The sequence below is a fragment of the Balaenoptera musculus genome, chromosome 15, assembly GCF_009873245.2.
Source record: "Balaenoptera musculus isolate JJ_BM4_2016_0621 chromosome 15, mBalMus1.pri.v3, whole genome shotgun sequence".
NCBI lineage: Eukaryota > Metazoa > Chordata > Mammalia > Artiodactyla > Balaenopteridae > Balaenoptera > Balaenoptera musculus.
The window spans coordinates 79,866,148-79,893,898 of NC_045799.1; the positions used below are offsets into that span (position 1 = coordinate 79,866,148).

The following is a 27,751-nucleotide window of genomic DNA, read 5'->3' on the forward strand; positions in this document are numbered from 1 at the left end:
TTAACAAGGTTGCCCGATGTCCCACCCTGCAGGCCCTTCATTTATTTATTTATTATTTATTATTTTATTTATTTACTTTTGGCCGTGCCACGCAGCTTGCAGGATCTTAGTTCCCTGACTAAGGGATTGAACCCAGGCCCACAGCAGTGAAAGCGCCGAGTCCTAACCACTGGACCGCCAGGGAACTCCCGGGCCCTTCATTTAGGGAGCGTGTTGGATTGGAGAACAGGATGGGTAGAAGATGTGAGGTTATTACTGTTTCAGACTTAAGAGCTGCTGACAGCTTCTGATTTGCACTCTGCCCAGGTCATGCTTGACCCCATGGGGTGTGGGATACGGAACACTGGTGCCCAGTGGTTGGCAGGGAGGGGCTTCCAAGCATCACCTCTCTCCACAGCGTTCCACCAAGAGCACAGAGAGATTCATAACTTAAGTACTTATTTATTCAGTTCAGTCCAGGGCAACTGTTTTAAAAATCCATACACAGGACAGGGCGTGTGCACACCGCATGTGGTCTCCACAGCGTCATGCATAATGAATTAATCGGCACAAGACAGGTTGAGGAGTGCAGATGAACCTCGATCCGTTCAGGCTTAGGCAATTTTATCCTCAACAGACCTTCCTAGAAGACACTGAAATACATTCTGCCCTGGCAGTTTGTCTAAAATAGAAACGCTTGAGTTTTGAAACTTCTGGTCAGGTACTAAACGGAGACCGTGTTCCACTTTGGAAAGGGCCTCAGCGTATCTGCGGGCACTTGTTTTTATGAGCACCGGGAAGGCTCTGCTCAGAGGAAAACAGGGCAAGCCCACGCTGGCTCCGGGGCGGCCTGTGGTGCCTCTCACTAACCACAGAATGGTCACTGCACTTGGAACCCCCTTCACAGTCAGGTTAAGCCTCCAGAAACCAAATTTCTAGCCTGCAGTTTGCTTCCCTCCCCTCCCCAGACTGCCCTGCTGCAGCTCCAAATGGCAGCTTATTCTCCAGTCCTGAGGGTGCCCCCCCGATCATCAGTCCCCAGGCCCACAGTCATCTCTATTCTCACAGAAATTCAGGTTGCCCCATGCCTCTGGGAACTAGAAAGGCTGGAGCTGGGAGAGCTTGCTGGAAGAAAGAACAAGGAATTACAAGGACATTATTCTCCTAATCCGTGTCGAAAACGTGATTATGTGGCATCTTTCCTACCCATGTGGCACTGTCACTGGGCACCTAGTGTCTGATCCTGATGTGGCCAGGCTAGAAAAACTCTGCCCATGGGCCAGGTGTAACAGCTGGCCCCTGGCTGACACCCAGAGTGTGCTCGCCACAGTCTGGGGAGCTCGGCACTCCGTGGGTCTGGCACACGGGGCAGGGGCACCAGATAGCCCAGGAAGGTGGCCGAAGTGAGCCCAACAAGGCCCCTCTCAAAAGGCTGAGGCCAGAGGAAGGGGCTGCCGCCCCCTCCCAGCAGTGGGGAGGAGCCAGCCTGTCTAGTCCCTGCCAGGACACAAAGTGGCCGTCTTGCAGTGACGCTGACATTCTTTTACAAAGCAAACACATTACACCAGACGAGCCTTTTCAGCAAGGCTCTGGGAGAGGAGACATGCGCTAGGGAGCAAGTCACGACAGATGTCTGCAGAGGATGCGAGGGACACGCCCTTCGGAAGGCGCCAGGGCTCTCCGGCCCAGCAAGACACGATGTCCAGGCTCCCTGTAAATGCCATGACTTGCACCGGTAATTCTCAGCATTCAGAGTTACGTGTTAAGGTTTAGGTTCTCAACAGGATGTCACAGCCCCAGAAACCTCAGCCAGGCCTGCCCACAGTTCTTGGTACACGCAACCCAGACCCCACAGAGATATCAGGCTGTGGACAGAAATGCCGTCAGAGCATGAAGTCCAGTGACTGTGAAAGCAAAGAAAAGGCACCACTCTCTGGTGGCTGCTGGCCAGTGTGGTAAGTGTGGTTCTTAAAAGCGGCCCAGGGCGCAGCAGGCTCACACGTAAGCTGAGCTGTAGCATGTATGTGTTCGGTCCAAGAACATGGGCTCAGGTCTACCAGACGCCCTTCTCAAAAACACCAGAACCTGTGCTGTGCGTGGCTGCAAAGAAGTGTGAGCTGGGCCTGTGCTTGCAGCCAAGAGGCCCAGGAGAGCAGCACTACACAGGGTCTCGCCTTCCCTGCCGTCATTATTATAAGCAGGACCCACGTTTGGCCAGGGCTGGCCCCTGATGCTACCGCCCACAGACCAGGCCCGGCCACAGCCTTGTCTAGACAGGAAGTCCCCCGGCTGCCCCCTCCCGCTGCCGGGGACCACAGGCAGCAGGGAGGTGGGCGGGCTCGGATGCCTGGGCGAGAGTGCCCCTGCCTTCTGCAGCCACAGCCCGGAGGGTCAGCTGGCGGCTCAGGGGACAGTCTGTGGCCGAGAGACGGAGGCCTCTGGACTTTGGGCCCTTTCCCCAGCCTGGTGGCCTCGCTGGGTCAGTGTGGCCAGGGATCCAGCTGGCAGGGGAGGGAATCTGAGCCCAGTGTGCCTCAGAGCACCCCTCAGTTAACAGCCACCTCCAGTGGGTGCCCACAGACCGGCCTCCGCCCTTGGACGCCTCCCCCAGGGCCTGACAAGTCTGACGCCTGCTGAGCGCCCACCACACCTGCTGGGCCATGTGCCCTGGGCTCCTGCCTGCCTTCCCCACCCCCACGAGCCAGGCCGCCCAGCTCCCTCCAGGGCAGGGAGGGAAGCACCAGGCCAAGCTGTAAGCCTGTGCCCCGTCTAATCGTAGCAGGGTGGTACCATCAGTCGTGCCACCCGGCTGCCACCAGCCCAGCTCAGGAGTCACGGGGCAATCCCTTCCCTGAACTCGTGGTGCTGCCCTGACTCTCCAGGCCACTGCCAGGCTCCCGGCCCCCGCTGGCAGCTCGTTCCAGGTCTCCGAGGTGACCCGTGACCACCCGGTGCTACTCGGAGCCCGGCCTCCAGCCTCAGGAAGTGCCCAGGGCCAAGGACTCGTCCTTTCTTTGCCCTGAGCTCTTAGCATAAGTCTCCCGTTTAACTGAGGATTTCCATCTTCTGAAGGAAAACGATCCAGGTCTTAACAGCATGAAGACAGGAGTAGAACTTTGGTCTTGAACGGCCTGGCAGTGTCTCAGCAGCCTCGTTGGCAATTTGCATTTCTGAAATTGCCCATACCGCAAGCGAGTTCTGTTCCCTCCCGACGCGAGGCGTGGACGCTGAGCTGACGCGGATGCGGCCGCGGACACGGCATCGGCCCCGCCCAGGAGCGCGCGCGCTCACACCACCTGCAGGCTGCGCTCGTGCCCATCCAGCTGCACTTTGAGCTTGTGCAGCTCCTCGATCTCGCGATTGTGCCGCTCGGTTTTGTGGCGCACCAGCGAGCGGTAGAAGTGGATGGTGAAGACCACGAAGATGAGGCCCACGGGCACCATGATGATGGTGGACACCAGGGCGGCCTGCCAGCCCGTGTGGCCCCCGGGGCCAGGTGGGGGGCCGGGCTGGTGGCGCGCGTCCACGGGCAGGAACTTGATCCAGCAGAGCAGTACCACCTCGGCCAGGAAGAGCAGGATGCCCAGCACGGTGGAGAAGCCCCAGGCCAGCTCGATGTAGGGGTGCATGCGCTCGTGCGGAGACTCGCTGATGGAGTTGAGGTTGTGGATGTTGCTCACGGCCTCCACGTTGGGCAGGATGCACGTGCTGATGAGCAGCGCGAACAGGTGCACGGCCACCAGCACCGTGGTGCACGCGCTGAAGGCGATGAGCAGCGGCCGCGGGTACTGGTACTGAGTCTCCAGCTGCACCTCCACCATGGCCACCTGCAAGGCAGAGGGCGCGCTGGGTCGGGGCGCCCACAGAGCAGAGGGCACCCTCCTCGCTGATCAAATATTTTGAACTTTACTCTTTTTTTTTTTCTGATTAGCTAAAGAAGATCTCACTAAGGGAAAATCTGAAAAGTACAGAAGAGGCCAGAGAAGCACTGGGCGGGGCGGTGATCGCCCCCTGGATGCCAAGAACGTAGGTATATTGGGGTGCCGGGCTCCGGCCCAGGGCAGAGGCCACACTTCCCTGGGAACATGCGACTTTGCTGTTGATATCAGAGCCAGGCTGCAGTGGAGCTTAGCTGCAAAAACAATTAATGTTTTTCAAAAAAACAAACCTGACCTTTCAAGAGGTAAAAAGAAGTAATGATGGAGGCTCCGATGGTCCCTAGAGTCAGAGCTGTACACTGGACGGCCTCACACCAGCCACAGGGCGCCTCTCTCAGCTGAGACCAAAAGCGGGAGGGAGCAGACACCTCTCCGAAGGCCGGGAATGGTCATATACGTGAAAACAACGGTGAGGAGGGGAAGCTGGGAAGGGGGCGGGGCTGGGAAAACAGCTGAATCAGCAGCAGCAGTCAACAGGAGCAGGAGGCCAACAGGTAATATCTAAAAAGGGTAAGTCAAGAAGCAGCAATTCCCAAATGTCATTAGAAACGTGGAGGCGGAGGGGCTGCAGGAGGCTGCCCCCAGGGGTGGGAATGCAGGGCTGCTGGGGTTTGTTACAAGCCGTTTGCAGTAATTTTAAACTGCACATGCGCTAACTTTGAAAAAATAAAAACGACTTTTAAATGAAAGGGAATAAAAGGCTCACAGAAGGACCAGAAGCCCCCGCTTATCTCTGTAGCAGTGAGTGTCTATTTAGGCTGGGACCTGCTCACCACAAGCCCTAAGGGGCTTTCGAAGTCCAGACTGGGCGCCAGGCTCCTGCCACGCTTCCCCAGGTCACACCCAGTCCACTCCCCTGCAGCCCACATCCCACTCCAGCTCTGTGGGCCAACCCCAGTGGAGGGCTTAGTCCAGGCTCACCAAGGGCCTTCTCCCAGGCACCCAAAGGTAAGAAACCACACCCGTCAAGGAAGGGGGAGCAGGGAGGCAGAGAGAAGCCAGAAGGCTTTTCCACTCACGCTGTTTGTCTCCTAGAGCTGAGCCATCCCTTTTTTGTTGTTGTTGTTGGTTTGTTTTGTTTTGGGCCGTGCTGCACGGCTTGCGGGATCTTAGTTCCCCGACCAGGGATTGAACCCCGGGGCCACAGCAGCGAAAGCGCCAAGTCCCAACCACTGACCATTGGACCGCCAGGGAACTCCCAGAGCCATCCCTGTTTTAGAAAATTTACAAGAAAGATTTCATAACTTCTAGCAACTACTGCCTCTTAGTGAGAACCTCATCCTCTCACTCCGTCTTCAGTGAAGATGGAACATTTGGTAGGTAAAAAGAAGATATGCCAGTCCTAGTGGACCACAGCTGAACAGAAACTCAGCAGTGATTATTGCTCCATAGAGACAGTAGCCACACTACTGAGAGGAGGGGTGGTCCTTTCTCAGTGCCCTTTTAGCCTGGGTAGGCTCTTGTGACCACAAAGGATATGGCCCAACAAAAAAGGATGTCGTAAACTTCAGAGGGTGCAGAGATGAGAAACAAAGATGATTCAAAGGCCTATAAGGAAAGCAGTTTTGTTCCACCTCAAGAGGAGAAAAGGCCAAAGGCCATTTTTCAGTGTATTTATGCAAAGATTTTTATGAAGCGGTCCTGGATCACTGGTTCTCTGTGTTAGGGGCAGGATAAACACGAAGAAATAAGCTTAAGGTCAGGCATAAGCACTTGCTGGAAAAAGGAACAGCTTTGCAATTCTAATTAGGGAATACATAATATGGAGAGGAAACTCTACCTACAGAACGGCCTGTTCGTTTTTCCATGTCCCTGCCCTTATTCAGCTATGGTTTCCACAGTGGAAATGTTGATACTAGCTGACGATCTGTATTCATCACTTCTTTCTCCTGGGCTGCTCTGCAGTCTGAATAATTATCTGATTTACTGGGGTCTGTGTGGCTTCTGAAATGTATCCCCAGCGGCTTAAGGAAGCACTTGCTACAGAGGAGATACTCCATAAATGCTGAAGAAATGAATTATTATAATAATTCATTATTATTGAATGAATAATACTATTGAATGAATAATAATGAATTATTATTATTATTCAACGGTCACTGTCCTCATTCTAAGGCCACTTCACGCCCCTGAAGGCTGCCATTAAGTCTCAAACTACTCCTCCAGAATTCACTCTTTGCTTTTTACAGCTTTATTCACAGGGCTTGTTTTCAAATTTTAATGAGGGGTTTTGAATGCCTTCAAACTTGGGTGAGCATTTTGTTGAAAAAACAGCGACTCTTTCCTAAATTTGGAAGTCCAAATGTTTGGAAGACCGGGGTCTCAAGGGACAGCTGCAGACGGGAAGTGATTTTCGAGACCCAGGCCCCGCACAGAAAGGAAACCGTCCTACTTCATTACATCATGCAGTACTTCTTAGTTAGTTTTCCAAAGTTAAAAAATATATAATAATAAATACAGGCCAGAAAAATTTAATGCAGTACATGCATAGTATTACTATGCATTTATACCCTACTGTGAGGGTAGAAAACAAGATCTAATTTTAATAGTGACATCTAAACTTCTCTTGCTATCAAAGTTAAGCTTGAGAAAATATTCCTCTTTTAATGTGATGGAAGAAAATCATTTTGAGCCAAAGTTATGTCCCATATGATTGTACACTTTTGTAATTATGTTTTAAACAATAAAATGCAAGACCTAAATAAGCCTTTGCTTTGAACTACAGACCAAAACCCAAACTGACTGCCCTCTAAATTTGGTGACCTCTGCCCTGCCCTGTATGAAGTCACGCCCCGACTACATGAAGTCTCATTTTTCCACGGGTGACCCGTGCCGATGACGGGCAGGCCCTTGTCATGGGAGTGGCCGCACTGCCTCGCTCGGACAGCTTTTTATTTTCTGCGTATCCATTTGACAGCTGAGGCTCTGGGATATGCAAAAACAATTGTTTTTACATTAAAAAAAAAATGGCTTCCAGCCCAATAGGACCTCTGAGCAGACAACAGGGAAAGAAAAGGAGGGGCGGCCGCAGTTCTCGCTGGGAATCCGGAATCCTGACATCTCCGCTCTCTGGGACAATCCCCTGAAGGGATGAAGGTCTGCAGGCTTTGAAGTCAACAGGGGATGTGGCCCTTTTTCAGGGCCCGCGGTTTTTCCCCAGACAGACTCTTGTCCTGGAGGATGACTCAGAAGGAAAGCACAGCAGGGCAGCCTGGTGTCAGGCCAGAGGCTCTGCTTCGTCACCCCAGAGACCACATTCAGGGAGCATCTGCGTCCCCAGCTAGGCTAAATTGAGCAAACGCAACCCATGCCACAGTTTCTGCTCAAATTCCCAAACTCTTGGGTGGTGCCTGAGATGTGCAGATGTGGGGACTTTTCCCCAGGAAACCTTGTACCCTGAAGCTATTTTAGTTACCCCACTAACTTCCTTGCCAAGGAAATACTGTATATGAATGTGAGAGTGGGCTTTCTGAGGGTTCTGGGGCTTGGGGACTCCCCTGGATGCCCCAGGCCACCCCTCCAGTTGCCAGAGCAGTCCCCTTGGAGGAGGTGGGACCTGGGCGGAGACTTACTAATGGTCCATCCTGGCTGTCAGCAGGGCCCGGAGGGAGTGCTTTGCTCCCTGAAGCATCACAGGATTTCAATTAGCAAAAGCCCACTTCACAGGCTGTGTTTCTCACCATGTGTTTCCACTCACCATGGCAAAGCCCGAGAGGAGGGCGGACGTCCGGCTGGAGGCCTTCAGCTTGGCCCTGCTCAGGTAGAGCTTCCTCCAGGAGAGGGCCTGCACAGAGTGGTGGTTGGAGGTGACCAGTTCCAGGTAGCTGCGGCGGACCCAGTCCCGGTAATCCATGCCCTTGTGGCCGGGCTCCGAGCAGGCGGGAGTAGAGGGGTCCACAGGTACGTTGAGCTCGGTGCTCATGGTGGGAGCCAGGCTGCGGGCGGCAGAGACACACTCAGGCATCCCAGAGGGTTCTCGGGGCCTGGAAAAGCCAGAATCCAAGTCCCTTTAACCTTCCCTGGGGGCCCACTGTATACACCCTGTGCCAGGGCCGTGGGATCCAGGGGTGCACGAGTATGGGGCCCTGGCCTCTGAGGCAGTCCTCACACGGGAATGTGGGGACCACCTGCAGGAAAGGAGGGGCAGGGGTGCATCTCCAGGAACCATCGCAGCATCCAGTGTTCCTCCACAAAGCAGGAATCTGGCCTCCCATCCCAAGCTCAGAAAGGCTCCAGCTGAGTGTGGCTCTTGGGTGAATGGAATTCCAAGGTTGGCCAAAAGCACCCAAGGACTCCGCTGAGGTGCACCTATCTTCAGGGAGTAGGGAGCTGTAGCATTTCGGAAGCTTTTAGGACCTAAGCTTCTGGATTTGACCCTGCCATGTGAGCGTGACACCTGACCTTTCCAACCTGCTCATCTTCACCTAGGGACATCCCCACCCTGCTGGGCTCTGAGACAAGAGAGTGGAACCAAAACTGCTTTCCAACGGCCAGGTGCCAACCATGAAATCAACATTTCCAAGCAGCCGCTAATTTCTCAAATCCAACTTAGATTTTAATCAGCACGGTTCCCCCTGAAAATACCTGGTTTGTATAACTAAGGCCACATCCAGGCTGCAATGGAAACCTTTAGCAAAATGAAAAACTGAATTGGCCAATTGATGTGAGCATGTTTTTTTGTGGGGGTTTTTTGTTTTTGTTCCGAGAAATGGAGGCTGGAGACCCCTTGAGTATCCCAGTAGACATCTGGTTTGACAATAACACACGATGAAGATCAGAAGGGCTGATCTGTCGAGATTTGTGAATTTAAACCCAAATCTCCAGTAATCCAAATAGGGGATTGGCGGTCTTGCGTGGCCCAAGGGGCCGGCCCATGCAGCAGCCCGCGGGATCAGCTCGAATTAATCTGCAGGGCAGGCTTCAAGGGCACAGGCACCTCACAGCTCACTTGGCATCAGATATTAACTTGTACCTTCAGGCTCGCATAGGCCCCGTGAAAAGCCTTCTTAAGGCTACTACAAAACAGATCAGTGTTCTCAGGTTCCAGGGAGCCTGGCTGGGGGTGGGTGGGCGGAGTAGGGGGTGTTCACCAGGGTCAGCGGATGAGGAAATGCCCCACACTTTATCTGTCCATGCCAATCCCTAAAAGGATTCTCTGGGAAGGTCCTAGAGGCGGGGAAGGCCTCTCTCTTTTGGGGTGCCTTCCTCTTTGTCTTCCGCCAGTCTGTGGAGGCTCGGTTTTTACCGGCCAATAGGGCCCCGGGAAACAGTTCTGTGCTCTTCTATTTCTGCCTGCGATGCCAATTACTAGGTCATTTACAGGAGGGCCGACTTGGGAACCTTGGTCACCCCCACCCCCCCACCCCGTCCACATCTGCAGCCAGCAGCACTGCTTGCAAGCACTTCAGTCACAGGAATGTCCCTTCCCTTGGGGAGAATTCAGAGAAATGTTGTTCACTAACCAATCCATTGGCTGGCTCCAAATAATTTAGAATGGCGTCATTTGGAAATACATTTTTTCCCCTTTTTCTCCCCCTACGTATCAGAAGTGAGCCCACAGGTATGATGAAGACACTGTCCAGTGTGTGGTGGGGTGAAAGGCACAAGCTTTGCCCCCTCAGAGGATCCATCTCTCCATCCTGCATCCAATAAATGCTTCCTGAGCCCTAAGGTAAGACTGCATTTGGTACTTAAGGATCAAAGATGAAAGGTGAGGATGTGCAGTGGGGGAGTGAGATAAGGGCGGGGGGATTCTCATCCAGTGAGTGAAATGCTGCTTTAGTGGAGGGGGTGTGAGGGCTGAGGGAGTGCAGGAGGGGCTGGCTGCCTCGACTCTTGACCCGGGAGAGGGGCCCTGCTCGGGAGCCAGGAGAGGGACAAGGACATGGGTAGTGAAGGTAGCATTGGCGAAGAGGGACCCTCCCTCAAAGACAAGATGCTGCCCACGTGGGAGCTTCTGAGAGGCAGGGTAGGAAAGCCAGCTGCAGAGGGGGTCAGGGAAACGGGGGTGGAAGGCAGGATGCAGGGAGTACATGGAGCCTGGAAAGCACGCTCTGGAGGTGCCCGGATGCAGGGGCTTGGAAGGAGCTGCTGAGGGAACAGTTCAGGCTCAGTCTGGTCTGTGTGCTCAAACGCTTGGCCGACTGGGAGGGGCAGGAGGGCCTGGTGGCCTCCAAAGGGATGTATGGGGTGAAGAAGAGGGAAGCACAGGGACCATCAGTGAACGAGAGCTGAGCTCAAATTGGAAAGTGGAGAGCTTCATGGGCAGTGAGGTCTGATGGTGGTCTCTGGGCCATGGTGGCCTCTGGGCAATAGCCAGGCCAGCCTCAGCCCTGCAGATATCCTTCGAGTGGCAGGGTTTGGGAAGGAAGGGCTGTCTGTCTGCTTGGAGCCTGGGTCTTCAGGCAGGCCTGTGGGTCCTGAAGACAGAGAAGCCACTTCCTGCACAGGGAGCAGCCCAGACTGGATTCGGATCCATCCTCCCCCTTCCAGCCCCAGCGTCCTACCCTGGGCCAGGCCTCCTCCCCCTGCCTCCCCCACTCCAGGGGCAGAGCGTGGGCCTCACACTCCAGGGCTGGGCTCAGGCAGCGGGTGGGGTGGGTCAAGATGGAGCCCTGCGTTTCTGTCAGGTGGCAGAGGCTCCAAAGGATGCTCTCCTGGCTGAACGTTGTGTGTTTTTTGGTTCTGTTTTCATGTAAGGCGTAGTCAGAGAAAAGAGGTCTTGCAGCATAACAGTGATGTTCTCTCTAAAGATTAGCTATTCTCCTCGGCGGGGCTGCTGGAAACATTTCCGGGCGGTCGGTTTCGGGGTTTGCCTGCCTTAACTTCCTTTAAACATCTGGGGCACGAGCAATGGCGAGTGCCACGCAGAAACGCCTGTTTCTGACTCTCTTTTTGTCACACCCGTGCAGGGCGGGGGCCCAGCCCCTCCTGCTCCCCTGGGTCTCCTAGAGGAGTCCACCTGCATCCGTGTCCCTTCCCCTCAGGAAGCCCCAGCAGCCGCAGGACCCGCATTCGGCCCGCACCCGCGACCTGAGTCCTCTCGGCGCCGCGCCCTGCCCGGGGAGCCCGCGGGGTTGGGGTCACCTGGCCGCCTCCCAACCCCGCAGACGTCGCATCCCAGGCCTGCCCAGGAGGAAGCCGGTCCCCTCCCCCGTCGAGTCTCCTGGTGCAATTCCAGTCCCCCGCCAGACCCCCCGCGGTGAGCACTCACCGAGCTGCTCTGCCCGCCCGGCCCGGCTCCGGCTCGGGCTCGCGGCAGGCGGCGCTGGCGTGGCCGTGTGGCCCTGTGGCCCAGTGGCCCTGTGGCCCGGCCGGGGCGCAGAGCGCGGCCCCCACCCTCCTTCCGCCCGTCCCTCGGGGTCCCCCGGCCCCGCCCCCGCCAGCTGCCCCGCCCCCGCCGGCCCGCCGCAGCCGCTGCCCGGGCAACGGTGCGCCGCCGTCACGTGACCGGCCCGCGGGGGCGCTGTGGGCCACGTGACACTGTGAGCCGGCAGGGGCGGGGCTCGAGGCCCCCCCGGGGGGTCCCGGGGGTCCCAGCTGCGTGGATGCTGCTCCCGCCAGGGCGCCAAAAACCCGCGAAAGGTTGCTCATGTTTCCTCCTCCCTGGGCGCGCCGCGGGTAGCAGTGAGCAGGGATCCGCGCCGCGGCGGTGAGCAGAGCCGGAAGCCTGGGCATCCCTCGCTCTCCCGCCCCGCCGGCCGCACGAGCGCCCTGGGCCCTGGCGACAGAACGGGGAGGCTGCGCTTTCTCTGCCCCCTGGGTCTGGCCAGCAAGTCCAGGTCAGGGTGAGCCCTGCTTGGCCCGAGGTGTGGGGGTCTGAGCGCCGAGTGGGAGCACGGGGTTCCAGGATGAGCCCCGGAGAACGCCCGGGACTGGTCACTGGCCCTGTGGTGGGGTGGGATCCCGTTATCAGACTGCAGGGTGTGTGTGGGGGCGGTGGGGGGCGTGGGGAGAAATGGTGTAAGGGAGGCTCTGTTCGGGGAGATGTGGGAGGCCACGCCCGAGTTTGCCTGGCGGACGGTGGCACCAGGCAGAGCGCGCCCCGGAGCTGGTCGCCCAGACTGCACCCTCACCCAAAGGCCCAGCGAGACCTGCCGGGTCCTAACCCGGGTGCAGCATGCTTGGCGCGCCGAGAGCTGTTCTCAGTGGGCAGAGCGCTGGGGGAGAAAGTGTTTCTGCGGTGCCTCGGGCTCCTTCCGTCCGACACCCCGGGAATGGTGAACTCTCCGGTTTTACAACCGAGACCTTCAAACAGGAAGGGTCTTTTCGGGAAGTACACGTGAATAATTCACTAAGAGGAGAGATGGGTTCCTATCAACCCACCGTGCCACACGGGCCCTCAGAGTACTTCCTGCGTGCCCTACATAGGATTTTTCCATCTGTCACAACATTGGACCGTGACACATTTATCCAAACGAAAGAAAAAAGAGAGAAAAATTCCACTCGTGGCAACCAGTCCAAGTTTTCTGACAATTGGAAGAGTAAACGTTAGCAGATGCCAGGCCAAATCCATTTATACTGCAAGACGCATCTTAGGGGCCATTGCTGAGAGCCAGGATGATACCTTTTAATCCAGGAGGACACTTAAAGAGCAGACTAAGCCAGTTTCCCCCTGGTTACCGCCCTAACAAAGGGCGGAGGAAAATCCCAGGGTCTGATTACCGCCCCGCTCACATGGCTACAGGAAAGAGATCACTGGATTTCAGGGAGCAAAGTCCTCAGAAATCATAGTGTGGCTTCCACACCTCAAGCAGCTGGAAAAGTGGACTGGAAAACAGGAAGAAAACACTTTGAACACTTTGTAAACGGCAGTAGTTGCCTCATAGATGAACATTCTTTCAGCAGAGTCACTCACTTGCGTTCTCACCCTTGAACCCTGACTGCACATCCTTTAGAAAGCTTCCTGGGCCAGTTAGCCATGCCCCCACCCCCGAGCACATTTATCCAGCATGTCTGGGCAGAAGCAGAAGGTAAGTCAGTTACCAGGGCTGTTCAGAGCTCGTTTCCTAACCAAACCCAGAAAATGGCTTTCCCCACCCTGGAAGATTAAGGGTGGTGACTGTGTTGAAAGGAGAGAGATTTAATGATCACAATACGAGTAGTTGCAGGCCCCCCTCAGGCGCCCAGGTAGTTGAGTAGGGGCTACACAGAGGGCGAGAAGGTTCAGGTACAGGTCCACGGTACCAGCCACTCAGCCGAGATGTCTGGGCTCCAGTTGGTGCTGTCATTCTCGGCAAGTCGCTTCCTCTCCCGAGGCCTCGGCTGCCCCACATTTGAAAAAGACCAACTCTGGGAGGCATATCCCAGGGGTCAGCCACTTTCTAGTTGCCTCATCCACGCGCGCCCCCTCATTCAGTGAATGCTGTGGTCCTTGCTGTTTTCCTCTCTCCCCCAGGATGGCTTCACACCTGGTATGGACAGTGTATCCAGTCCCCTGACACGGCAGTTCTGTCCCCTTGGCCATTCGCTCCTATGGCGTAGCCCTTATTATTGTCACCTTCTGTGAACTCCCCCGACCAGGGATCGAACCCAGGCCCCGGCAGTGAAAACTCTGAGTCCTAATCACTGGACCGCCGGGGAATTCCCAGTGTGAACGCTTAAATTCAAATATCCCACTTTCTGACGCTTCTTCCTCACTCAGTCCCCCATCTCTTCCCTGACTCTGACACCTATTTTTCTCCCTCTCAGCCTCCTTTCGGCTTCTCCTACTGACACCTCTCCCCACTTCTCAGAGAGCTGTCATCACTTCCTTTGTTTCCTCCTCAGCCATCTGCAGTCTGCTGCCCTTTGTGCTGCTAAGTCCAGATGTTTCGGCCACTGCCCTGTCACCGGGTCCCCCTCCTTCCATCTGGAAACACTCCTTCCTTCTCCGGTGAGGCCACCGGACATTCCCCGGTGCAGGCTTCTCCTCTGCCATCTGTCCACTAGATACGGCTGTTTCTCAGGGTCCTGTCTGGGTCCCTCTCTCCACATTTCTATCTGAGTGGTCTCACCCACCCCTGTTTTGCCTGAGAGCTCCCAGATCATCACCTACAACTCCGGTCTCTTCCCAGCCTGGCAGGGCGTGTCCCAAGCGTGTCCCAGCTTCACCACGCCCTCAGCTGAATTCCTCATCTTTCCCTCACATACCTGCTCCACCTCCTGGTCACCTGTCCCAGGGAGAGTTCCACCAGCTGCCCAACTGGTGACTCTAGATCTGGTGTCATTCCTGACTCCCCTCCTCCCCATCAAATCCTGTGAATTCTCCCACCTACATGTCTCTGAAATACCCCCTCCCACCCCTGCGTCCCCCTCCTGCCCCTGCATCCCCCTCCTCCACACACTTCCCCCTCCCCTCCCCCTCCCCTCCCCCCTCCCCTCCCCTCCCCCCTCCCCTCCCTTCCCCTCCCCCTCCCCTCCCCCCTCCCCCGTCTCTATTCTTTTTTTTTAAAATAAATTTATTTATTTATTTTTGGCTGTGTTGGGTCTTCGTTGCTGAGTACGGGCTTTCTCTAGTTGTAGAGAGTGGGGGCTATTCTTCGTTGTGGTGCGCGGGCTTCTCATTGTGGTGCCTTCTCTTGTTGCGGAGCACGTGCTCCAGACACGCAGGCTTCAGTAGTTGTGGCGCATGGACTCAGTAGTTTTGGCTCATGGGCTCTAGAGCGCACGCTAAGTAGTTGTGGCGCATGGGCTTAGTTGCTCCGTGGCATGTGGGATCTTCCCGGACCAGGGCTCGAACCCGTGTCCCCTGCATTGGCAGGAGGATTCTTAACCACTGCGCCACCTGGTCTCTATTCTAACTCAGGCTGTCCTCATCCCTGGTCTGCGTCACTGAGCTACCCTCCCCTCGTCCCGAAGTCCTGGGTCCCATGCCCACGCAGCACCCTGTGCAACGCGGCACTGACCTTCCTCTCGTCTGTGTCCCTGACCAGATCTGGAGCTCCTTGAAGGTGAGGGCTGTGTTACCTAGCAAAGTGCACTGAGGAACCCTTGGATTTAGCCCTGAGTTCTGCTCAGTAAACGTTTGCTACATTCTAGGGAGTAAGAAAACCGCCTGAGGACTTGCCCCAGGTTAATTTCTAAGAGTATTCTCCTTCCTGAACTAGGTTAATATATAGTTATTGTAGCTCACTTTAGTCAAGTATGCCAAACAGTAAACAAACTTCCAAAAGAGGAGGAGAAGAAAACATGCCTGTTTCCAGTGATGATGGCAAAAGAAATGGTTCCCACACAGCTCTGCTTCCACGCAGCCTGGAAACCAGGTTTAGTTACATTCCTATTTCCAAAAGTCAATAGAACGTCACTCCTCTAACACAATTTATTTTTTTCCCCAAAAGATAAATGTTGAAAGCAGAAATTTCAAAATAGTGATGGTACTTTGTATGCTCCAAACCAGTGTTGCTCAAGGTATGGAGGGGGAGGGGATCCATAGTGGAATCCCCTGAGGTACCTGCTTAAAATGCCTAATTAGGGCCTGAACTGTAATGAGTCAGTCTCGGGGGCGTGTCCGGGGTCTGGATTTTTAAAAAATATTTATTTATTTATTTATTTGGCTGCCCCGGGTCTTGAGTTGCACCATACAGGATCTTCGTTGCAGCACGCGGGATCTTTAGTTGTGGCATGTGGGATCTAGTTCCCCATCCAGGGACCGAACCCCGGCCCCCTGCATTGGGAGCGCGGAGTCTTACCCACTGGACCACCAGGGAAGTCCCCGGGGTCTGGATTTTTTAGGCAGGCTCCTCCGCTGCTGCTGCACTGCGGGCATCAAGGCAGCGAAGGTGACTAACTGTGTCTACTCGTAGGTCCTTCCTGCCGTAGGAGCAGTTTTTCAGGTGTGAACGACTTACCGGCTTGCTCTCAGTCACTGAGATTTGCTCAGTGACATTTATTGAGCACCTATTACGTCCCAAGCACTGTGCTGTCGCTAGGGGTCAGCAAGGAACGGGACTAGCAAGTCCTCACTGTCACGAGCTCAGCTGAGTCTGGGGGCGTGTGGGCTGCTAGTATGGCGGGGCCCGGGCTGGGGAACGAGTGATGGGGCCGTGGAAGAAATGAAACGGGGTGGGTGGGTGGGTGGAAGGCTGAGCCCCACGGGGGAGGAAGAGGCAGAGCCAGTGTTCCTGAGGCAGGAACTGCTTCCCGGGGTGGGGCCATGGGGAGCAAGAGGGAGGGAGGGGACCCAGCACGAGAGAGAAGCAGGCAGGGACTGGATTGAAGGCCTTCAGCTCCTATTGTAAGTGTGAGGGAAGCCCCTGGGGACTTCACCCAGAGGGGTGGCAAGATCCGGTTTGCTTTTTTTTTTTTCTTTTTTGGCCACACCACAAGGCATGTGGGATCTTAGTTCCCCGACCAGGGATCGAACCCGTGCCCCCTGCTTTGGAAGTCTTAACCACTAGACTGCCAGGGAAGTTCCTGGTTTCTGCTTTTAAAAGATCACCCTGGCTGCTTTGTGGAGAACAAAGCTGGGGAGTGGGGTGTTGTCAAATTCAAGTTGTTGTGCCTGACACGCAGTGAGGCCCAAACAAACCGAAACGTCAGAGTTTGGAGCAGAGAAAGGTTAATTAGTCCAGGAGGTGCCACCTTGGCAGATGAGAGACCTAGGCTTGTCTCAGATCCGTCTTGCTGGCTGGCTGGGGCGCAAGGTTTTTAAAGGCGAAAAAAAAAAAAAAAAAAAAGGTAAAGAGGGTCTTTGTGATTTCAGCTTCCTGATAAGACCTTAGTTGCAACCTCCTGGCACTCATATGTCTTGTGACCCCATGTGTCACTGGTGATCAACCTGTGTGTTCCTGCAAAGCAAACTAATAAGTCATGGTCTTGTGATCCCTTAATTTCTTTCTCAGAGAGAGCAAAAGTAATGGTTGAGGTGTTTTATTATTTACTTAGAGCCTATGTGACTGGTTAAGACTTTCAATTCCCGCTCAGACCCTGCTGTTTTCTTTAAGACCTTTTGGGTCTGCTCTTTCCTTTGTCTCTGTGTTCCCTCACTTCCCTAATTAGTAACTGCTTGAATCTGCTCTTTGGAACTCAGGGAAAGTCTAGGAGACTAAAGCCTTTTTCTACAAACAAGAAACAGGAGACATGGAAAGGCTTTTGTATCCAGGAGGGCCCCGTAGGGTCCTGATTGACTTCAATCCCCCCTTTTCTTTGATTCTTCTCAATCTTGAGAGGAACAGGAGCAGGACAGAAAGGGTATAAAGTTTTGGGTAGAGAGGTTAATCATAAACTCGGCGGAAGCACTTGGTTTTGGGGGGAGTTGGTTTCAGCGGGGCATGAGTAGAAAGAGGCTACAGCATCCATCCAAGCTAGAGATGCTGGTGGTGTGGACTAGGGTGAACGAGGCAGAGACCATGAGAGTGAGCAGGTCCAGTGAGATGGATGGATGTGGGGAAGGGGTGAGCAAAGCAGGAACCAGCAGTGACCCTGACTCCTAGGTTAGGGGCTCAAGCAACTGGGTGGAAAGTGGTGCAATTCACCAAGGTGGGAAGATAGAGGAGGCACGTGCTTAGGGGGTGAAATCAAGGTTTTCTTATGCTGAGCTCACGGTGCTCATTAGATATCCAAGGGGAGACATCGGGTGGGTGGGTGGACACGAGTCTGGGCTCCAAAAGGAAGCTGAAGCCACAAACTCAGAAGACATCAGTGAAGCTAGTATTTAAAGCCACCTGTTAGAAATGATCTCCTGGGGCCTGCGTATTGACAATAGAAGACTGTGCTCTGGGTCACCCCAATATTCAGAGTTTGAGCGGCAGGGAAGCAAGCAAGGGAAAGGCAGAAAGCAAGCCAGGAGGCAGTGCTGTTAGGAATGCTAACAGAAGAGTGGGAAACTGAATAGAATGCCCCCGAGGGGCCGGATTGGGCAAGACTAGAAAGATTTCAGTGGGGTTACGGGGAGGAAAGCTCGCAGAAGGATGAGAGCGAAGAGGTGGAAGCAAACGCAGAGAAACCTGGGGGAGTTTAGCCGAGAAGGGGAGGAGGTGAGCGGGGTGGCAGTGGCAGGAGAGCATGGGGACAAGGGCTTCTCTTCTGTTCCTTCACAGTGGGAGGCACCGGGCTGCTTGCTGCCGAATGGGAAGGGGCCAGGAGACCCGGGATGAAGTGCTTCTGTGAAACAGTTACCGCAGGGGGCAGGGAAAGGGAGAGGCCTGGGGAGGGAGGATACGAAAAAATGCCTTTTAGAAAGTGGGAGAGCGACTCGACGAGGGTAGTATAAGATCTCAGGAGAGGAGGGGAGTGCTGGGTTCCTGTGCGACCCCCCGTGATCCCACATTCACCTGGGACTGGTGCCTGTTTCTCCGGGTGAAGGAAAGGATTGATAGCCCCAGACACTGTGCTCTAAAGTACCATTCCTCGCCTTAGGGAACATCTGTCCCTGTCACCGCAGGGCTGCACACCCGCGTCCACTCATTCTCCGAACACACACACGGTTAACTCTCGTTCATGGCAGTGAGGTTCCATAAAGCGGCCGCAGACACTGGATTAGCAGACGCGGAACCATTCCTGCCCGGGGAAACACAGGGCGGGGTTTCCGTGAGCCTCGGGCCACGTCAACCAATCAACATACAGCCTTGTTTTATGTGTGTTTTTTGTTTCAAGACACTTTCATTAGTATACATGACTGATTCACTAGTGTTGAACTCACAGCATCATGACTCAGGCCTGAGCGAAGCTGCTCTAAGACACACCCCACCCTCCTTGTGCTGAGAAACACTAGCTGGAGCTTTCGGCACGATGCCTGGGGGCCATTTTGTTTAAATGGCAAAATCATCAAGAAAAAGCTCAAAAATGCAAAAAAGGCCTGCGATTAAGTAGGTTTGAGCTAAAACAAGAAGGCCGAGTGTTGCCTCGTTTGGCCTCAGCCAGGAACACGTGCATCGGGCAACTCAAAATTTTGCTACTTTGCGCATGCAAACGGCAGCAAAAGCACCAGGAGTATTGATTTTGGGGTTACGAATAAAATTGAGTGAATAGGCCAATTCACAAAAATAGAACCGGTACCATGAGGAGCGACTGTATTTAAAACTATTAGATATTATGACACACTATTATATTATTATGCGAACACATGCACACAACACACAGGGGGCTCATTAAAGGAACGGCCTTCTGTCTGGCACCCTCCCTGCCAGGTTTGGGCTCCGCATGCCTCTCCCTGAAGCGGCACAGCCCTGTGGGGCTGGGACAGGGAGGATGGACTCTGCAGTCATACTGCCTGGGTTCATGTGGCAGCTCTAACACTTCCTTGCTGGGTGATTATTGGTCAAACCCATTTCACCTACCTTCACTAATCAAGGTCATTTAAGACTTGCGGTCCTCCAAGCAGCACAGAGCCTACACAATAAAGACGTTTCCCGGAGTTGTCTTCCAGGAGCTTGGAGTCAGCTGTGTCTAGTTTGAGCTGAGCTGGTTAAGACTGGATAGGACCACTGACCCTCCACATGGGTGACCTTTTGACGTCAGAGAGCCACCCTCAGATCGTGCTAAGCGCCTCTTTTTTGGGGGGGGGGGCCATGCCACGCGGCTTGCAGGATCTTAGTTCTCCGACCAGGGATGGGACCCGTGCCCCCTGCAGTGGAAGCGCGGAGTCCTAACCGCTGGACCGCCAGGGAATTCCCACGCCTCCAGTTTTGAAGGTGCAGAGGCCTGTAGCTGAGCCACACCTGCTCAGGATGACGATGACCACGCCTTTTCCCAATCACCTATCCCCACTCTCCCCACCCCTCGGACCACCCTGCTGCTTTATTGGTCATCCCATAATATACCCCGAGCATCTTGCCTTCTGGGAGGCAGGTCTGAGCCTTGCTCTTCTGTCTCTCCGCGTGGCTGCCTTGTGAACTAAACCCTCTCTGCTGCAAACCTCGGCGTCTCAGCGATTTGGCCTGCTACACGTCAGGCAAAAGGTTCGGTGACAAATATGGTGAGCCTGCCAGGGGTGAGTCCAGACGGACCATTTGCCCGTGCCTGGTCGGCCCCTTGCTGGTATTTTGAGTCCAAGTAGCTGCCTCGTCCTTTTGCTCCGGGGACTGTGCCCCAGATTTCCTCAATGAGACGCTGTGGGCCTTCGGCGCCTAGTTTTGTTTTGCAGCAAAGAAACGGTTTTGGGTTTGGAAGACGTCTTTTGGGTGAGTAACACACCTGTGCCCAGGTTGTTTGGCGTTCCCGTCCAGATTGGGGGGTGGGGAGGGCATGGAGGGTGGAGGCCCACCTGGCAGGATTTTGGTAGAAAATATAAAAGGTTCCAGCTGCTCAGGTGCTCTATACCTGGGTTGGAGGCCCAGGGTGCTGGGTTCGGTCTTGTTTTTGGTCTGGTTTGTTTGTGCCACGATATCCTTTAGCCTCTGGAGCATAATGGCCTAAAAATGGACACTTAGGTTACAATACAATTTTGCAACTAGATTTATTTTGTAAATGGGAAGAAAAATGGGATGAAATACCTTATGTACAGTCTTTTATGTTATTGTATCAGAATAAACCATGTGCAGAGAAGATGATGGCCCAACAGGAAGGGAAGGCAAAGAAACCTGTTTTGCTTGATTCAGGAGGAGGGGGACTTGCTGTGGGTTCAGTTGGACACTCCGACTGCTCCTCCCCCGCCCCCATATGATGGCGCCGCTGCTCCTTCGTTGCTGGTGCCTGAGCCACAGCCTCCGGCTTGGGGTGGGGGGCGCCCTCCCAGTCTCTGAGAATGGAGAAATAGGCATGGTCTCCCCGCTCATACCCTCCAGGGCACTGGATTTGGCCAGGGAGCTACCCATACTCAGGCAGGGCAATATTCATTCAGGTAAGTTCCCGATGGGGTGTGGACACCGAGACTGGGCAGCTGATGGGGTGGATCTGGGTCCATCCCCCCTTTGCAACTTTGGATTTATTTCCTTGGAAGAACAGTATGCCACCTTCCAGAGATGACCCAAAGAGAATGGAAAATCTTTTTTCATCGGTATTTGCAACCCACAGCCCAACTTGGGCAGATGTTCAACATTGAATAAATACCCTCCTCACTTCAGAAGAATGTTGAGTGGTGCTGAGGAGGCAGATCGGCTTCATACAGAAACCCCTGGCAACCCCCTATGGGCTGCTGCAAGCGTAGCTGTACCAACAGTGGATCCTAATTGGACTGTGAATGCTGGAGATGGGCTAAAACTTAAGCATCATGGAGACTGCGTTCCTGCAGGCTTACGAAGAGGGGCGCCAAGACAGCGAAGCCTCAGTAAAGTACAGGAGGTAAGACAGAAACTGAATGAGGATCCTTCAGAATTTCTAGAAAGGGTCTTTAAAGCTTATTGGCAATATACAGATAGAGACCCTGAGGCGCCAAAGAATTTAAGGATGGTTAATATGACTTCTTGATCAGAGTGCTCCCAGCATACAGAAGAAACTGCAAAGGTGGGAGGGACTTAAGGGATGTCTTTGTCTCAACTTGTTGAAATTGCCTTTAAAGTTTCTAATGGCAGGGAGCAGGTTCAGGAGAAAAGGGAACACTGGAGAATGAGACAGCAGACCGCTCTGCTGGCGGCTGCCTTAGCAGAGGGAAGAGCTGGACCAAATGGAGGACCCCCACGAGGGACTCGGCCAAAGGTAACAGGGCATCTGATAGTGGGATCCCGCCAATGTGCATATTGCAAACAGGAGGGACATCCTAAGTAAGACTCTTGAAGAAGGTAAACAGGTGGCACATCAGATGCCAGAGTTAACTGAGAAAGACAGTGACCAAGAAAGACAGGGCCCAGAGGCTCCTTTAAATCCCGAGTGTCTCCATATCTCCCATATGGAGCCCTGGGTGATTATGGCAGGGGGCCACTTACTCGGTTTAAAATACAAGACTTACTAAATTTTCTTCTGAGTCTTATGTTAGCAACTGGGGTGTCCAGAGAAACCTTGAAAAAGCCTTTTCTCCAGCTGCTAGACTCTCAGATAGAGGAGGACCCATCTGAAGCATAGCTTTCTGTACAAGCCTGAATGCCCCAGTCCCCTTCCAGGATGAGATTTACTAACTAAAGTAAATGCCAAGGTTACCTTTGCACCTGGAGGAGTGGACACCCAAAGTTCCGCCAGAGCAGGCTTGTACATCGCAGGGTCTACTGCTCCGACCTCAAAGAGAACAGCCGGCAGCCATTCTGGAAGAGGTACTGCAGAAGGTGAGTCCAGAGGTATGGGCAGATGGGAGGCCGGGAAAAGCAAAGACAGCTACACCTGTACAGGTGAGGCTCTGCCCTGGGGCAAAAACTCCAAACTTAATGCAGTACCCAGTAAAGGAGCAGGCAAAGCATGGAATCCATCCCCTGCTAACAGCCTTCCTCGAATATGATTTAATGCGTCCCTGCAAGTCACCTTATACTCCAGTTTTACCGGTCTAGAACCAGGTAGAGAGGAATATTGGTTTGTGCATTACTTAAAAGCAATTAATCGAATTCTGGAAGATACTCATCCAGGAGTCTCTAATCCATACACTCTCCTCACTACTGCTCACCAGAGATTTTTGTTGGTTTACTGTACTGGATTTGAAGGATGTTTGGGGGTTTGTTTGTTTGTTTGTTTTGCATACCCTTGAGATTTGAATCCCAAGAATTGTTTGCTTTTAATGGGAAGATCTAGATACAAGAGTTAAACAGCAGTATTGCTGGACAGGAAGTCCTCAGGGACTTAAAAATTCCCCCATGATGTTTGTAGAAATGCTGGCAAAATATTTGAAGGCCCTTCAACTAAACAAGGGAGCCCTTTTCCAGCATGTGGATGGTATCATTCTGATTGCCAGTAAAACAAAGGACACCTGAGACCAGAATACAGTTTTTTTGTTTGTTTTTTAAAGGAATTCCTTTATTTTTTTAAATTTTATTTATTTATTATTTATTTTTGGCTGTGTTGGGTCTTCGTTTCTGTGCATGGGCTTTCTCTAGTTGCGGCAAGCGGGGGCCACTCTTCATTGCGGTGCGCGGGCCTCTCACTATCGCGGCCTCTCTTGTTGCGAGCACAGGCTCCAGACGCGCAGGCTCAGTAGTTGTGGCTCACGGGCCTAGTTGCTCCGCGGCATGTGGGATCTTCCCAGACCAGGGCTCGAATCCGTGTCCCCTGCATTGGTAGGCAGATTCTCAACCGCTGCGCCACCAGGGAAGCCCCAGAATACAGTTTTGATTTTGAACTCTATGGTTGAATGAAGCTATAAGGTGTCCAAGAAGAAGGCATAGTTCTCTGCCCTCTATTAAATACTTGGGTTTTGAACTCTCATAAGGACAGAGAGACTTGCTCCCTGACAGAAGGGAAGCTCTAGCCGGGGTTGCAGTTCCCACTGTCAGGAGACAATTGTGGGGATTCCGGGGAATAGCTGGGTTCTGCTGCAATTGGATCCCCAACTTTGGATTCATGGCAAAACCACTTTAGGAAGCTCTTAGAGGAGGAGGAGATGAACGTCTAGACTGAAATCTTGGAAGAGTAAACAACCAGAAGACCAGCTTCATTCTCTCTAGACTGGACCTTGTGTGGAACGTGATGGGAAATGGAAATCATACTGCACAGGAGAACTGTCGACCGAGATCATCCAAGCCTTGGCGGGTTCCAGACCCTCTACACTGACTTCTCCCAGCGGGCAAGTGAACCCCTAACAGATCTTAAGCGGCTTTTCAGAAAGAAGCCACAAGAAAGAAATTAAGGCTTGCAAGGACAATTCAATGATTAGGACTTCTCATACTTGGGCAAAAGCAGGTACTCTCTCTAGCTGTTGGATATTTCATCCAAAACCTTTTTCTGTATTTGATCATGCTGACCCCTTGATCCTGCCTGTCATTAATTTTTTTTTAATTATTTTTTTTGGCTGCACCACAAGGCATGTGGGATCTTAGTTTCCCGACCAGGGATTGAAACTGAGCCCCCTGCATGGGAAGCATGAAGTCTTAACCACTGGACCACCAGGGAAGTACCTGTCATTAATTTTTTGACTGTCCCTAACTTCACTGTAACATATCAGATTAGGCTAATCAACAGAATTTCCTGTCCTGTTTTTCCTTGTCTAAGATGAAATTTGGTCCTTATGACCTCAGATTTAAAAAAAAAAAAAAAGACTGCAGTCTACCCCTGTCAAGGTTCTATGAGGTGAGGATAGAAAACATACTTATTTTTCTCCAGCCTGTGTTCCTTCCATAGTTAAGTGTTTCAGCCAAACTGATAAAGATTGGGACTCTCCAATATGTAAAAAGGTAAGACACTGATCCCTGGCTTGACCGTGTCCTAGATAAAATCCCTAAAAAATAAAGCCTAAATTTTAACAATGTGTGCCCCCTCAGGGTACATCTTTGTCTGCCGTTTCAATTATCAATCTTGGGCCTATGACAGCTGGCACGTAGGTGGTATCTGTTTATTGGGATCAAAGTGCTAACTTGAAACTGGGAACAAGAGAATGTTTTCAAGTGAGCGCTAAACAGTTGCATTCCTGAAGGTTTTGTTAGCCCTATGCTTTTTTTTTTAACTGGAGTATAGTTGATTTATTGAATACAGTGCTGTGTTAGCCCTATGCCTCTTATCAGCAGGAAATAGCCACATCATCGTCCCCTCTTCCCTCGAGATTGAGGAATAATCAAAAGATGGGGGGGTGGTGGTAAAACTGGGTAATTATCAGTCAAATCCATTTCATCTGCCTTCACTAATCAAGGTCATTCATTTTGAGACTTGCATGTCCTCCAAGCAGCATGTAGCCTAAACAATGTTTGTCCCAGTTGTTTTCTAGGAGCTTGGAGTCAGCTGTGTCTAGTTTGAGCTGATCTGGTTAAGACTGGATAGGGCCACTGACCCTCCAACTGAGCCTGCCCATGTGTCCACTTGGTGACCTTTTGACATCAAAGGGTAACCCTCAGATCATGCTAAGCACCTCCATTTTTGCATGTGCAGAGGCCTGTAGCTTAGTTATACCTGTGCAGAATGACAGTCACCGCAGCTTTTTCCAATTACACATCCTCATTGCCCCCACGCCTCAGACTGCCTTGCTTCTTTATTCCATAAACACCTGGAGCCCCTTGCCTTCCAGGAGGTGAATCTGAGACTTGTGTTTCCTTGCTTGGCTGCCTTATGAATAAACCCTCTTTTTGCTGCAAACCCTGGCATCTCAGCGTTTTGGCTTGCTGCATGTTGGGCAAAATGATCCTGGTTTGGTAACAGTCACAGGGCATTACTTAGATTCTCCCCCAATCATTTTTTTTTTTTTTTTTTTTAAGGGGTGAGTGTCTCTCCCTTCTCACTGACATTTAATTGTTCCCTTTTCCTAAACAAACAATACCCTGAAGAAATGAAATTGAGCAGGACCCTGGGGGGGTGTTCCTGGGGACAGACACACCCCCGTCTCCCACCTCTTGTGTGTAGAAAAGCTTTAGTCTCCTAGGCCTTCCCTGAGTTCCAAAGAGCAAGTATTTTTTTTGTCTCCAAAATTGTATTTTTTAATTTTTAAAATTATTTTTCAAATTTTATTGAAGTATAGTTGATTTACAATGTTGTGTTAATTACTGCTGTACAGCAAAGTGATTCACTTACGTATATACATTCTTTTTTTTTTTTTAATTATTTTTATGGTTGTGTTGGGTCTTCGTTTCTGCGCAAGGGCTTTCTCTAGTTGTGTCAATCCGGGGCCACTCTTCATCGCGGTGCGTGGGCCTCTCACTGTCGCGGCCTCTCTTGTTGCGGAGCACAGGCTCCAGACGCGCAGGCTCAGTAGTTGTGGCTCACGGGCCCAGCTGCTCCGCGGCATGTGGGATCTTCCCAGACCAGGGCTTGAACCGGTGTCCCCTGCATTGGCAGGCAGATTCTCAACCACTGCGCCACCAGGGCAGCCCTATACATTCTTCTTTAATATTTTCTTCCATTATGGTTTATCATAGGATATTGAATATAGTTCCCTGTGCTATACAGTAGGACCTTGGTGTTTATCCATCCTGTATATAATACATCCACTAACCCCAACCTCCCACTCCATCCCTCCCCCAACCCCCCACCTAGCCCAACCACCAGTCTGTTCTCTATGTCCGTGATTCTGTTTCATAGATAGGTTTCTTTGTGTCATATTTTAGATTCCAGATATAAGTGGTATCATATGGTATTTGGCTTTCTGACTTACTTCACTTAGTATGATAATCTCTAGGTCCATCCATGTTGCTGCAAATGGCATTATTTCATTCTTTTTTATGGGTGAATAGTATTCCATTGTATGTATGTATGTGTATACACATACATACATACAATGTATATATACTGCCTCTCTTGTTGGGAGCATGGGCTCTAGGCACGTGGGCTTCAGTAGCTGTGGCACACGGGCTCAGTAGCTGTGTCTCGTGGGCTCCAGAACGCAGGCTCAGTAGTTGTGGCGCACAGGCTTAGTTGTTCTGCAGCATGTGGGATCTTCCCGGACCAGGGCTCGAACCCGTGTCTCCTGCGTCGGCAGGTGGATTCTTAATCACTGCGCCACCAGGGAAGCCCCAAAACTTTTTTTTTTTTTTTGCATATGCAGTTAGAGAAGTCTGGCTTGATTTAAAAAAAAAAAAAAATTCTTTTTTTGGGGGGGATGGTGGTGGGATGAATTGGGAGACTGGGATTGACATATATATACACTAATATGTATACAATAGATAACTAATAACCTGCTGTATAAAAAAAATAAAATTCAAAAAAAATTCTTTTCAAAATTCTGGCCCTGAGAGAGCAAAAGTACTCCTAGGTAAAAGGTTAAGTTATAACTCTTATTTCCTTGAAATGCAAACACAGCTCACATTGTCTGAGACTATGGTCTTAGCTTACTTGGCAGAACCTAAAACTGAGAGGAAATGGGAAAAGAAGCGTTTTAAAACTCCAGTAAACTTATTCCAACTGTTATAAATTAATGTGTTTTAGACGTCTAATTCATGACTGTTTTAAAATGAAACTATGAGATCTCTAGTTCTGTCTTTAAAAATTAATTTGTAAATGAGCTCTAATTGATTGGCTCAAAGGAAATTAGGTGCTTATATAAATTCTCAGGACTACAACAGAAATTAACCCAAATGAATTTCAAGTTCATGTGATCTGGGGGAATATTCAGTATTAAACTAACTTTAATACCAGATATTAAGTTTGGTTTAATACAGACCTGTCTTTAGAGTCATCAGTATTAAGTATAATACTTTTATTGTACTTAGGTTTACTGAAAATCAATAAATTCTCATTATCCCTGTTGCAGAATTTGTCAGCAAGAAAAGATTAACTTGGTATGATATTGTCATAAGTAATAGAGATAAATGGGATAAAAGCTTTTAGGTGAACTCTTTAGGAATAATTGTTCGTTTTTCCAGATTTTTGGTAACTTGAGTTTTCCTAAATGAAGGTAAAATGATGAAAATTAATTGAATGTCTAAATCATTTTTAAATAAGATGAAATACTGGAACACTTGCTAAACAAGTCTGTTTACCTAATTTAGTTTTTCTCTAACAAGAGGACAAAAGATATGTCTAATAAACCCAAACATGTCTTGTACCACATTGAAGAAATTATGCTATGAGAAAGTGTTTTTATGTTATAGAAGATGTTCCTAAGTTTGCTAATCAGAAAATGCTGGTATGATAAACATTTCACAGTTGCTTGCCTCTTGGTTTTTGCTAGAGATTAAAGTTTTTAAGGGTTAAAAATTGTGATAGGTAATTAAAAACTACTAGAAATAAGGGAAACATTTCAGTATGTAAAGAAAGTAGGATATATGTTGTTGGCAAGAAGGTATGAAAAATGGAGATATTTTTGTTCAAGAGTAGATTTGTCCTAGAGCTGGTTGTTTCTGGATGGGGAAAGAATAAGGGACAAACTCATATGGATATAGGAAGTTGTGGAAGAGGAACCTTGAGAAAAGAGTTTTGTT

The 27,751-nt window shown here is 51.6% G+C and overlaps 1 protein-coding gene across 2 annotated transcripts; it reads right to left on the reverse strand.

Moving 5' to 3' along the window:
* Nucleotides 1–95: 95 nt before the first annotated feature.
* Nucleotides 96–11,254, reverse strand: ORAI2 (ORAI calcium release-activated calcium modulator 2). 2 transcript variants are annotated; one of them, XM_036824398.1, is made up of 3 exons: nucleotides 11,131–11,254; nucleotides 7,615–7,852; nucleotides 96–3,806 (listed from the first exon to the last, which is right to left on the reverse strand). In XM_036824398.1, the coding sequence occupies exons 2-3, from the start codon at nucleotides 7,837–7,839 to the stop codon at nucleotides 3,267–3,269; spliced, it is 765 nt and encodes a 254-aa protein (XP_036680293.1). In that variant the 5' UTR covers nucleotides 7,840–7,852; nucleotides 11,131–11,254; the 3' UTR covers nucleotides 96–3,266. The 2 variants fall into 2 exon arrangements, with proteins under 2 accessions (XP_036680293.1, XP_036680292.1); XM_036824397.1 differs by having other exon boundaries at nucleotides 7,615–7,900.
* Between the last annotated feature and the right edge of the window lie 16,497 nt (nucleotides 11,255–27,751).

Bases quoted from the DNA above. Each gene is read 5' to 3' on its own strand.
- ORAI2 (XM_036824397.1), bottom strand. From the start codon at position 7,881: ATGCCTGAGTGTGTCTCTGCCGCCCGCAGCCTGGCTCCCACCATGAGC. The intron at 3,807-7,614 runs GTGAGTGGAAAC...TCTGCCTTGCAG, and splicing joins TCCTCTCGGGCTTTGCCATG to GTGGCCATGGTGGAGGTGCA.